Here is a 14,077-nt window from a genome sequence, read left to right as displayed (position 1 = left end):
ATATATATATATATAAAAGATAATAAGAGTGAAAAAACTACAGAAGGCTTGTGTTACTTGGTTAAAGTATATATTTAAATTATGTCAGAAAAATGTTAGAAAAATGTTATAAAATCTTTTTGGTATATAAACATTGTATTTTGAGAAATAACCGGTTTCGTGTTGTCTTTTCAAATTTCTCTACTTCATTGTGTCGTGTTCACTCCAGTCTGAGAAAGAATATATTGATATTGGTATTGATATGTATATATAAATTTGAATATTATAAAACCTTACCGTGGGTTACAGAACGCTGCCGTCCTTGGTGTGGTGGAGGAATTGGCAAATGTTATAGCCTAATCTCTAAGAACCAATCTACGTACTACATAGCGGTTACCACTTACGCTTTAAATGTTACAAACTGTCGTAACCATTTTAATAATCAAAAATAATACAGTTAGCTATACATACGCTGATTACCGTATGTACATATTCTCTGAGTCAAAGCCAGACATTATACTGTTAAATCCCAAACTGAACAGCAATAATACAGAAAAAAGATTTACTTCGAATGAATCGCAACATGTTCTCTTGCTTTACAAGGATATTTTTCTATTCCTTGGAAAGAAATAAAAACGATAATATTCTTAACTAAAACAGGATAAGCAATAAATGATTGCTACATAAAATCTTTAGAAGGATTCCCAATGTTAGAATATATTGCTATTTATTGAAAATCTCGCATTAGAAAGTTATTTTCATAAAAATGTATTTAAAACACTTACATGCCACGGTACATCTTGGAGTGAGACAGATTTCCTCTTTGTCATCTGAAAATTAAACGGAAAAATAATTAAATTGGTTGATGATTAATGGAGCTGTCAGTTGATAAATTCAATTCAATTGAAATTATGACTACTTACCTATGTACTCCATTATATGTGTGTGTGTATGTGTGTGTGTGTGTGTGTGTGTGTGTGTGTGTGTGTGTGTGTGCGTGTAGGTGTGTGAGAGAGAGAGAGTGTGTGTTTATGTATATCCATATGTATATATGTATGCATGTGCTACGTATATATATACATATATATATATATATATATATATGTGTGTGTGTGTGTGTGTGTGTGTGTGTATGTGTGTGTGTGTGTGTGTGTATGTATATATATATATATATATATATATATATATGTATATATATATATATACACAAATATACACATATACATATATATGTATGTATATATGCATGTATTGTGAAGTATTCAATTATGGGTCTTGTTTCAGTTTCTTTAATTTAATTGTATCCCTTTCAGGTGCACAAAAACTGATGCAGTTCCAAACCCTGTCCGAATGACTCGCCCTTCCATTTACTTATCCACTCGTTTATTCATTCAAACTCGTTTATTCATTGCTCACATGACAATGTGTTATTTCGTCGGTTTTTAGGTAGAGGAGCTGAAATATGTTAAAACATTTTCCTGTGTTTATTGTGTGACTAACAACAAGGTAATTGATGTCATGAACCGACAGATTTAGGATTTCGCAATAGTATTTACTTCTAGACCAAAGAATTGCTGGTTCACGGAAGAGGGGAGCTCGGTTCGCTGGATGATTCAATGTCACCAGCTCATCATGATGCCCTTAGGCAAAACAATTAATCCTCAAATCCATGGTGTATCCTGCTGAGAGTAATTATCGCTGGAAAAGCACCAGTAACAGCAGAGTAAAGCGGATTGTTGTTTGATAGCGTGATATGTTGAGTTCAAATCCTATGAGAGCATGGCTTGAAGGTAGATAAGACAACACAAAACTAATTTGCTAACTTTACTTCAAAAAGTTTTTAAATGATAGTCTATGACACATGTGAAAGTGGCACACGCGCGCGCGCGCGGACAGACACAGACAAACACGCATACTTAACTTATTTTATCTAAAGTTAATAAAATGCTGGCTTGAGCCGTGTCAAAACATGCTGCAACAATGAAATACACAGAAAGAAAAGTTAGAAAAGATAATAATCTTAACTTTAACTTGTCTCTTTTTGTTAATGAATGAGACGTGCAGCAATCTTGGTATCTGCAGTGGGTGCTATGCTCTGAGAATACCAATCGAAACAGGCCGCACTTGAATGGAGATCAATTAGCAATGAATCATTATGTTATCAACTGTTGTGTGTGTTTTGAGTGATTTAGTCATTGAGGAATAAGAGTTAAATGAGTAAAGAGAAAATTACGAGCAGCTTAGTCGACGGTTTCTAATGAATATTAATTTGGAATTATCATGAAAATAGTAATGCCACAGGCAACTGTGTTACTTGCAGTTTGACTTTCATTGTAGATTGAGAAGTATTCTAATTAAAGGAAACGTGTTGTAATCAATTATAATGTTCCAAAGTGATGCTACTTTGCGGTTCTCTGTGAGATTAAGCCGACGAGAGAGAGAGAGGGGAGGAAAGAAAGAGGAAAGATAGAGGGAGAGATGGAGAGTGGGTGGAGAAAGAGGGGAGAGGAGTATGAGGAGAGAGAAGAAAATGAGAAAGGAAAAAGTGAAGGAGTAAGAGGTAAATGGCAACAGTGTCTGTTACTTAATTTGTTATATATAATCGCACTCGGATATAATGGAAGCTCCAAAAAATGCAATAATGTGAAATTTCAGGTGAAGCCATAGTAAATATTTTGAAAAATATGTTTATCAATAAACGCGTATTTTATCAATCAAATGAGATCTTTATCCGTCCTGAAATTATGCAGACATTAATCCTAAACAATGCAATTCCAAGAATATTGTAAGGTAGCCGAAGGCTGGTTGCCAGTTTTATTCTTTGACTAGCATTAATGTATGTATACGGTTTCTCTGTTATGAAGCGATTGAGAAATAAGTAAATTGCTATTTTCTAGACATGCAAACGAGAGTAATTATTCATAAGCGACATACTACATACATAAGAGCCAAGAGTATAAACATTCTCACATTATATAACACCATCTATTCATTTATATATGTGGAAAAAAATATGATATCCTACATATTTAATATAAGAAGGGAATGAGATCTGAGATTTAATGACATTTGATTATCTGTTCTGGTGAAGCATCCAAATGCCCCTGGAACATTCAATACAGGTCCCTAAGCAACTGTAATGATAAAACATATGTAGAAACTAATGATATACACTTGCATTGATCAATTTCGCCAACATTTGTTCTGTATTTCGTAACTAGTAATACCGTGAAGTATAGCAGTTACATAACTACTATACATAAGTAGACAGGACGATGATAATCTACAGGAAGTTCTAAAGAAAACACTAGCAGTCATTCATCTATCAATACTTACAAGGTACACACACCCACGCGCGCGTGTGTGTGTGTGTAGATATCCCATACTATAATGAAATGCGGAATGTATGTATTTCTTTCATGCATTTATATATATATATATCTAACATACCTGGAGATATGCAATACCACTAATATATTTTATCTAACAATTATTTCTAACAAGACATCAAAGAATATGCATCCTCTATATTACACTAATAATATTATTGTCACTATATTCGCTATTCCTTTCTCAATGCCTGCTGTCATCAAATGATACGAGTAGCTGGAAGCCGAAAATTACCAACACAGATGTAATATGGCATCAACTTGTTAGACAATTCATGTAAAGAATCTATACTGACGTATATAAGAAATGTTCTGCAAGCAGCAGAAGACATGGAATTCGGCGAGTTACCTTTTATAAACGTTCAGACTAAGAATCATGTAGGTCTGCAAATATTGTGACCACTGATAAATCATTCATTGAATAATGTCTTACAAGAAAATGCAGGCGTTGTTTTAATCAATTTATTTGTAAGTGCATGTGTGTAATGTATGTGTGTGTACGTATGTGCGTACGTGTGTGTGTATATTTGCTTTCTGTACTTGGTTTGCAAGATTTTTGATGTGAATTAGTGTATTGAAAGGAGTTTGACAAACAAACAACCTACTTTATTGTTTAAACAATGCATTAAACAAAACATCTAAGGGTAATTTTTCGCCTCTGAAGAGATTATGCTCAGAAATATCAACTTAATATTTAGTTAATTTCATTATGTATAATTGAAACAGCTGTAAGGGATAATGTTCCATTTGTTGTTGATAATAAACACTTATTAACTTCAAAATCTCCATTTTCTTCTTCTTCCTTTATATTACATATATACATATATATATATAAGGTTGAGGAGGGTATTGGATTTTTTGCATTGTGTGAATCAACGCATATCACGTTTCTAGTTCAATCCCAGGCTAAGGATCGCTATAACGAAATGAATTGATAATCTAGTCAATGCAATACAGTTTTCATTATAACCTAACTAAACTAGAGATGTGTGTCAGACAAACGTCCAACATTTTTATTCTTTGTTTTTCCTGGAGCTACATTGTTTAAATTGAAATTAAATCAAAGTTACTGAGGAAATGATATTTCGATAACCAGGGATCCGTAGAGATTACATCGGTTAACTGAGTTTACAATTCTGGACATAGATCATGTTTAATCAGTCAATATGTATCCTATCCTCTCTTGCTTCGCTCTTTAATTCTTGTACTAAACCCGGTTATTTTTTTCAAAACTTCCCTGTCAATCACAGTAATGCCTTGGGGCCTTTAATTCCGGTGAAACGTCATCTCGTATTACGATTAAATGGTGCATACCATTGCGTCAATCAATCCGATTTGCTCCTTGATCATATCGTTAGAAAAGGATCGATATTTGTTGTAAACGTGATTCTCCTGAAGTTGTGAAGATGTAAAAGAGAACGAGAGGAAGGGTTAGCTGATATGTCACGAACACATGACAATTTCTAGAAAGTTCTCTTCTAACGAGACCTTAAAGTTGACATTGAAATTATCCTAAATGTAATATAATCTTTGGCTGGAGTTGATGGCCTTGTCATACGGCTCCTGCTTTTGCTGTTACTGTGGTTGTCGTTGTTGAAAGTAAGGAGGATGGAGGCCAATGATGGTGGTGGGGACGATGATGGTGCTGGTCGTCATGATCGTGACGATGACGAGACCTCGCCGACGACCACGACCATTGCAATTACGACGATGATGACGATGATGATGAGAAAGCGTTTGAGGGTTTTCTCTGACACTGTATGGGGGACCAGTTTGTTAAATATATTAAATTTAGCCATTTCTGTGCCTGTTCTTACATTGTATATCAACTGAAAGTTTAAGAGAGAACCAGACATTTTTCAGGACGTGAATGATGACTGGTACAACATTTAGTATTTTGTTCATCCATTTTCCTATGAAAATTAAAGATGAAAGCATACTACAACAACCATAGATGTATTTCAATGTTATGTTCGTCATTAAGGGCCTACTAAACTGCTAGTTATACCAGTTTAACTTAAGTTTGCTATCGTAAATAGCAAATATTTGAAGTTCATACTTGGAAACCATTTCAAACAATTGACCATTATAGATATTCCTCCAGTACCGAATCATAATTGATCATTTCCTAAACAATGACGACAAACATTTTAATGAAGATAAGAATCCACTAAATTAAATCAGGAGATTTGTTAGTCTGACACCTTTAATTCGTGTTGTTTTAATGAGCTAATTCTAATTACGAATGTCCATATATGAACTTCTAGTATCTAACAGTCATTTGATATTGAGACTATACACACACACGTACAGGTGCGTATATGTCTCTATGTATCTCTCTCTCTCTCTCTCTCTCTCTCTCTCTCTCTATATATATATATATATATATATATATATATATATATATATATATGAAGCAGCAGTGGAATGCCGTGCGATAGAGGTTAGATATATTTCCAAATTGCCATGTCGGATTAATTACACAGCCTTTATTTAAACTAATGTCAGGCTTATTTTGTTATTAATTCCTGTTACTTTTAATTCCAGCATCGTTTCTTCCACCATAATACCGTATAAGGATACAACAACACATTTAATAACACTTCTATAGCAATTTCTAAACGTTGGAAGTAATATTTTAACGTTTCTCGTGTGTCAAGCGATCTTACTCGCATCTTTTACTTGCTTTAGCTGCGGCTAAGCTTCGGTGCTACGGTTGGTGTTAGTACACTCTTACTAACCTCCTTTGTTAACATGCCAAATAATTATTACATACCTAATATGGGAATGTTTATTTTCTTTTTCTCATTTGCATAAATCTGGGCAATAAATTCCCTTTTCCTCTCAAGGCTTACCTTGACATTTCAAATAACAAAATGCAGTTTCTATAAACCTATATTTCAACCGAATCACTTTTAACATGCCGTAATTCTCCATTTAGTGCCGAAATTAAAGCATTCTTCCATAAAATGTACGTTTGATCACAATCTTCAACCGATTTAACAAGTTTTGTAGGTTATCAGATATTCACTGGCAAATTTATTCAAGTATTTCTCATTTTCACATGAAAAGAGAATTGTTCTTTGTAGTAAAGGCAATTTCTATTCTGCCTTTGTATGAAGACAAACCTTTTATCGAAGTGTGAAGTAAAAAAAAAAAATCCGAAGCACGAAAGAAAGGGGACGCTAGTGAAATAATCAATAGAGTGAAGTAATTTCGTATCCACCAGGAATCGTCGCTATTTGGAGCTGCTGTGATGTTCACACGTAAGGCAGATTAAACCAAAAGACATTGCTTTCCAGCAGCTCAATCAATAGCGACGTCCTTTTAAGCGATTGGTGTCAGACTTTTGAATCATGATTATATTAACGGCCCTGATATTCCTAACTTTAATACTTTTTTCCCTTTTTTTTCATCCACGAATTCTTCTGGAAACCCTGTCAATCTGAGGATGAAATGGAATACAAAATCCTAAGAAATTAATTTACGCATAAAAATGTAACTCAACTAAATTTCATTTTACTCGAGAATTTTGTCTTCGATTTTCAAATTGTTTACAACAACAACGAAAACAACAACAACAACAACAACAACAACAACAACAACAACAATAATAATAATAATAATAATAATAATAATGGCAACATCAACAACAATAAAAGGAGCGATAATAACTGATCATGATTTATTATTATTGCTGTTGATGTTGCTCGTAATACATTATTGTTATTATTATTATTGTTATTATTATTATTGTTATTATTATTATTATTATTATCATCATCATCATCATCATCATCATTAGGATCAGCGTCATCGTCGTTGTTATATTTGCTGTTGCTTCATTTCGAATTTAATATTCCAAGAGAACATTTTCTAATTTCTTTCGCTCGTTATTTTCATTATAGCAGGGTTTTTATTCTTTCTCCCACTTCCTATGAAATATTTGATTAAACAATTGATAATCTGCCGTACAGGTTTATACACCACATGATTTATATGTTATATATATATTTTAGAGAAGAAATGTACCGAAGGAAGATGATTTATATTGCAACTGTCAACTAATGTGCTGTAAGAATATATTCGTATTTTGGAGGGGAAAGCCTTGAGACATTAATAGTCGTTATGATAGCGAGATCTCAATGTCATCTCGATAATGGATGCTAGGAAGAAGTATCTTTAAAGATGGCGGAAAGAGAAAGTAGTAAAGTAAATTCACATACGTAGATTCACACACACACACACACACACACACGCACACACACACACACGCACACACACACACACACACACACACACACATACACATACATTACATGCATAAAGACAAATACACGCACACATATGTGTACGGCAGAAAATTGATACTTTTGATTTTCTTTTATTTTTATTTCACAGTCAGGCTCAAAACTACCAAAATGCACCTCATAAATGTGTGTCCGTCTGTAGGAGGAATGTTTCTCTACGCTTCAGGTTTTTTTGAGGTGGTGTGGACATTTATATATACATACGTGTATTTGCACGTGTCTATGTATGCGTGCATGTGTGTATCTGTATATGTCCGTCACAATTATCATGAAATCGTCAACAAAATTCCATAAAGGCTGCCTAAAGCTGCACTATATACATAAAAAATTTCATTTTCCACATTAGCAGAAAATATTACAACAGCAGCCTGGTATCATTTGACCAGGTCCAGTTCAGTTGTGCCAGCAAGAACACTTGCCCATTTGAAGACAAATGCTTAAACATAGAATTCATGTCCTGTGTTAAAGTGAATTTAACAAAACAAAGTGAACGGATCTCTTTAGGCTTAACAGGAAGTTCATCTAAGAAGCGATAGAAACACCAGGCATATTATATCAGGAACTCAAAAGAATCGCAACCTCCCTTTCACTGTAAAACTCGAAACTGAAAATATATGATACATCAAACTTTGAGATGTAATCTATAATAAAATTTTGCGAACCATGTTTTGGAATTTCTAAAGCTTATTTCTATGCTTCTGATCTTTCCGCCTCACCTTTTCTTCATCCTTCTAACGCTTTTCTTTCTCTACTGTATATTGTTGCAAATTTCTCTTCCTTTCCTGAAGTCTTCAAAACTCTCAGTTACATAAATATATCAACTGCTTTTAAACTTTGCATTGTAAATATAGTAAACCTGACGTACGTTAAAAATATAGTCGACCCAGAAATATTAAGTGTCGGACGGGTAAATATTGCTAAGTCTTTTACTATTTCTGGTTATTAATACTCCTAACCTATGCAACGCTATTTGTAAAAACTAAGGTGTGTCACTTAATAAACACCCCCTAACTACCACTACCACCCCACACAAATATATGTATATACTGTATACTTCATAAAAACATTCGTAATTATATATTCGACAGACGCGAACCGTCTGCTACGGCCACCGGAATTACTAAATCCCGTGATTTCGCTCTGCTTGAGTTCCACAGTGGCAGTTGTCCGGTAGCGACATAACAGCCGAATCTCCTGTCCACAATAGAATCTCAGTGTTTATCCAGGCATTGATGTTGCAATTAGCCAGTGGGCTCTTTAGAAAATAATAGTCACAGAATCCATACAAAAGGCAATCTTTATATTTATTCGCTTGTGCAACATTGAATTTCGCTAAGAAATGTTCTAGCGGGAAAATGATTTTACAGAACAAAATATCTTCTCGGGAAATTTGACAGAAATAGCTCTCAGTCCAGACAGCAAATACAATACTTGTATAATTCACAACCATAAATAGGCAAGCAACAGAGAAACTGCATTGGTGCCATAGATTTACTTTGTAGGACAATTCATAACTTCCATTCCACTAAGAATATTTTAAATAATAAACCTTCATAGATACCGACCCTCTCGTCGTTCTTGACACATAAACTAATGCCTTGCGGCTGACAACGAGATGTTACTACGCCGCAAGAAACATCAAACTAGAGTTGACCGTAAAAGCAAACAGTGCCGTTACAGACTGTCATATCTACGGAGATATTGACGGCTTTACACATATTCATTTATAGGAAAACAAATTGACTCGTAATTACGTGTTGTCATTATCACGGTTGGGCTTCGTGGCTAAAATTAAGATGCAAAGCTATATATGTCCATATGACAAGCGAAGGAACTTTACTTATTATTGTTTGGCTTTTGCTTTCTATTTGTACAAATTGACTCCAAGTCTCACGCAGAGACCGCAAGAGACAGCAAATTAGCACTTCAATTTATTATTATTATCATTAACATTATTATTATTATTATTATTATTATTATTATTATTATTAAAGCGACGAGCTAGCATTCGAACGCAGATCGTAGCGACGGGCGAAATACTCCTGAGCATTTCGTCCAGCGTGCAAATGATTCTGCTAGCTCGTCGTTTCAATAATAATAATAATAATAATAATAATAATAATAATAATAATAATAATAATAATAATAATAATAAATTGAAGAGATGGAGCTGGGTATCGCCGAACTCTGAGCACCAAAACGAGATTGACTACATCCTGGTCGATAAGCGACGCATATTACTTGACGTCTCCGTCGTGTCGTCATTCAACACCGGCAGCAGTCATCGTTTGGTGAGGTCGATTGTCCTCATCGACGGGACGAGGGAGAAGAAGGCGCTGCATTTGGCGCGGAAGGGAAAACGCGTCCGAGCCTTCAACGAGAAGGGAGTGAAGCAAGGAGTTACGATCTCTCCAAAACTTTACACCGCATGTCTCGAGCAGATCATCAGAGGCATCGACTGGCAAGGTGGTGTCAACATCAATGGCAAGATACTCACCCACCTGGGTTTCGCTGATGACATCGTAATCATCGCTGAAACCACGGATCAGCTTCAGACCATGCTGACGGAGCTCAACATTAAAAGCTCTGCAGTAGGCCTCAAGATGAACCGAAGTTCATGCGGTCCGACAACGTATCAACAGATCGAATGGAGGTCGGCAGTGATGAAATAGAGGAGGTAAAGTAATATGTCTACCTGAGACAGGAAGCGAATATGTGCAGAGACATCGAAAAGGAGATCTCGCGGAGCATAAGGGCAGGATGGAAGGCGTTTAATGGCATAAGAGATGTGCTCAAGGAAGGTTAGACAGGACCACCCGCACCAACCTCATAAATAGCACAGTTCTACCTGCAACATTATATGGTAGTGAAACATGGGCTGCAACAAAGGCAGAAGAGCAGAGATTGGTAACGGCTCAAAGAGGCATGGAGAGGTCAATGCTTGGAATCTCGTTGAGAGAGCACATCAGTAGTAAGGTCATCAGCCAGAAGTCCGGCGTGAGGGATGTCATCGTAGAATATACGCGCAGGAAGTTTAGATGGGCTGGACACGTCGCTCGGCTCCTTGATAATCGGTGTACCCGCGCGAGCGGACACGACCACTCGGAAGGCCTCCACGACGGTGGAGTTAGGATTTTAGGAGGGCGATTGGGACCACGTGGATGAGAAAGGCGCGATCCAGAGAGGAGTGGACAGCGTGCTGTGACCAGCAGTGTCAAATGGATGCCCGACGGGCTGGTCGGTCAAGGTGATCAACGTGATATATATATATATACATGCATGTTTATACATATATACATACATGTAATACATATATATATATATATATATATATATATACATATGTGTGTGTGTGTATGTGTGTTTGTGTATACATATATGGACATGCATATACGTAATAAAGATTAATAATATTAATATACATCTCTTAACGGGCTTTCACGATACAACACGCACAGTCACTGCAGTACGTTCGTGTGCATTTACAGCATTGCTTCCACTTCAGGATGCATATGCGGATGTATATAGTTTGTATATAGATTGTTGGGCACTTCTGCATTGTTAGATTGCGATTATAAGATAAAAGGCATTGATAACATTTTATCTTCAGCTGAAATAAGGCAATGGATATATCAATTTATTTATCAATGGATCATATTAATACCTTATATCAAATACTATTCATTCCTAATAAACAACGTAGTTTTCCATTGGGAGTGGAGCAAATATGACATTTTCTCCGGTGGCAGCATTCGGAAATATCATTGCTCCGCCATCTTTACCAAAAATGGCTAATATTGTAACTGTTTAGATTACACCCGATACGATCCGATGTAACAGATGAAATTTCAATAAGCTGTTCGATTATTTGGTGTTTCCAAGATTAACACAGCCTCCCCATTCACCAGCTCCTCTAGATTAAATATATCAGGTGGCTTATATCGACATTGCGATTGCTTATTGTAATAAAGAGGATATATAAGTTACATATGTTGTCATAACCAGATGAAGGTGTAATAAGAAGCTGTGAATGGCAAAGGAGTTATAGACTTTCCTGTTTATGAGTTAAAGCTCTGTGTGTGTATGTATGTGTACGTGTGTGTGCGCGCACGCCTGTGTGCGTGTGTTTGTGTGTGCATGTGTGTTGCATGTAACACCTTAACAGCACTGTCAATGGTTTCAGTTTGTTACTGAAGGTACATATCATATATATATATATATATATATATATATATATATATATATATATATGCATATGTATACACACGCATACATACATATAGATAGATACATGTATATGTATACACACACACGTATATGTGAATATACATATATATGTATGAATGTATATGTGTATATATACGTGTGCACATATTTATCTATATGTGTGTGTTTATGGGTGTGTATACATACACATGTATCAATACATAGATACATGTGTATATACACATACATATATCTGAATGTACATAAGTCCTACTCACCCAAATAACTATCAGCAGCTGATGATGGGAAACTTAAAATTCAAAAGGTGAGACGAGATGTTTCTAATGGCGGAATATCGAACTAAAATATTCAACAAGGTTTGTTCGGATCATAATTTCAATAGCAGTTTCTCGAAAATGAAGAAGAAGAAGAAGAAGAAGAAGAAGAAGAAGAAGAAGAAGAAGAAGAAGAAGAAGAAGAAGAAGAAGAAGAAGAAGAAGAAGAAGAAGAAGAAGAAGAAGAAGAAGAAGAAGAAGAAGAAGAAGAACGGTGCTTCATTGAAGCTGGAGGTAAAGAATCTTGAGGGTGTGGATTAGTCGATGTTATCGGCTCAGTACGTGACTGATCTTGTAATGTATCGAGCTGAAGGGACGAAAGGCAAAGATGACTTGGGCAGGATTTGAAATAAGAGTGTAATCAGCCGGAACAAATATCGGAAGAGCAAATGTCGGACGCTTCAATGAAAACCAAACGGTCGTAAATCATTCTGTGAATGTCTCAATTAGATTAGTCCCTAATCCGATAGTGTGTGCGACAAATAATGGCCTCCAAAGAGCCAATACACTGTATGAATTTGGCGCATTTATGATTCCACTGTCGTTTCGTTCATGTTGCTTGTGACAGGAAAAGAGTGACATAGAAATTAAACTCGCTTTATCCTTTCATCTTTCTTCTGCTCATAAAATAAGTATGAATGAACATAAAAACTTCATATATTCTCGATGGAAACTCCCCTATAAATTTATATCTTTCTTTCCATATAAGAAATCAATAATCTGGTTATTGAACGCATTAAGTTAGGAAAATGCCAACCCTTAATTCCGATTAGAAAGTGAAGCTTAACAGTTGCCCGCTGTTGAGCCTCTGTAATATATTCTGTATACGTACTGTGATGGTTTCTATTAGAATACAAAGTAGCTGTGGAAATGTGCCGACGATATGGTACAATTATAGCAAATATGAAAAAAAAAATCTCCTCTGTCATTATAAAAAGAATTCTATAAAATCTGTATGATCAGGCACGTAGCTAAGAAATGGCAAATTTGGGGAAAGACATTTCGCATTTTTTTTATTATTATTATTTATACGAAATGTGATAAAATTAATAACCCCTTACCTCCGCTGCATAATATCTCGTAAAGCGAACGTTTAGCTCGAAATGTAGCTCCATTGAGATGATAAATGATAGCCTCTCACCCTCAAGTTAAGAAGCCATGCCATCAACTGTAACGTACCTATACTATTTTCGTCATTTCCCGAATTTTGATCTACAAAGACAATTATATATTAACTCCTGTGAATACCAGGATATAGTTGAAACGTTATAGCTAACAGCACAAATTCTTTCGGAAAACAAGTTTGGATCTTTCCAAACAAAAAATATAAAGTCGTTGGTTTTGCTCTAAGTATAAATAGATTTTTATCTATTAATACTTGCAAGCAACGTTAAATAGTGGTAATCAACTGTGAAGCAGAGTCTGTGAAGTATTTTCCATCATAGATGATCCATTTAATTTCGCTTCATCTCCATATTTGTAATTTCCGGTTGCAATCAACAGAATGGAAAGTATGGAAGCGACAGTTGGACTTTGCTATGACGCACTAAATGGAAAAGTTCGACAGTGACTTACAAATTAAATTGGATGGAATGTTTCCTACCTTTCCACATTGTGTGTGTGTGTGTGTGCGTGTGTGTGTGTGTGTTTGTGCGCGTTTGTGTGCGATGTTTGTCTACGTTAGTGTGCCTTCATGATTTACCCAGTCGCTACTTACAGTTGAATGACTAAATAAGCTCTCCTACATATCTGAATATTTTCGTTTTGGTTTATACTTTCAAACGCATTTCCATATGAACTTCCATAAACGTGTATGCATGTGCGTGTGTATATATACATATATATATATATATATATA

The 14,077-nt window shown here is 35.4% G+C and overlaps 1 protein-coding gene across 1 annotated transcript in view; it reads right to left on the bottom strand.

Annotated features, from left to right (window-relative positions):
• The window catches only part of LOC106884467 (neprilysin-1), a 187,219-nt gene that overhangs the window by 163,906 nt on the left and 9,236 nt on the right, over positions 1-14,077 (bottom strand). Inside the window, exon 2 of the mRNA XM_052972063.1 lies at positions 765-809. Within this exon, the coding sequence (XP_052828023.1) occupies positions 765-809 (45 nt within the window). The remainder of the gene's footprint in view (positions 1-764; positions 810-14,077) is intronic.

The sequence above is a fragment of the Octopus bimaculoides genome, chromosome 12 (assembly GCF_001194135.2).
Source record: "Octopus bimaculoides isolate UCB-OBI-ISO-001 chromosome 12, ASM119413v2, whole genome shotgun sequence".
Classification (NCBI taxonomy): Eukaryota; Metazoa; Mollusca; class Cephalopoda; order Octopoda; family Octopodidae; genus Octopus; species Octopus bimaculoides.
Note: the sequence above shows the minus strand (reverse complement) of the source record. Positions and strands in the feature narration are given on the sequence as shown.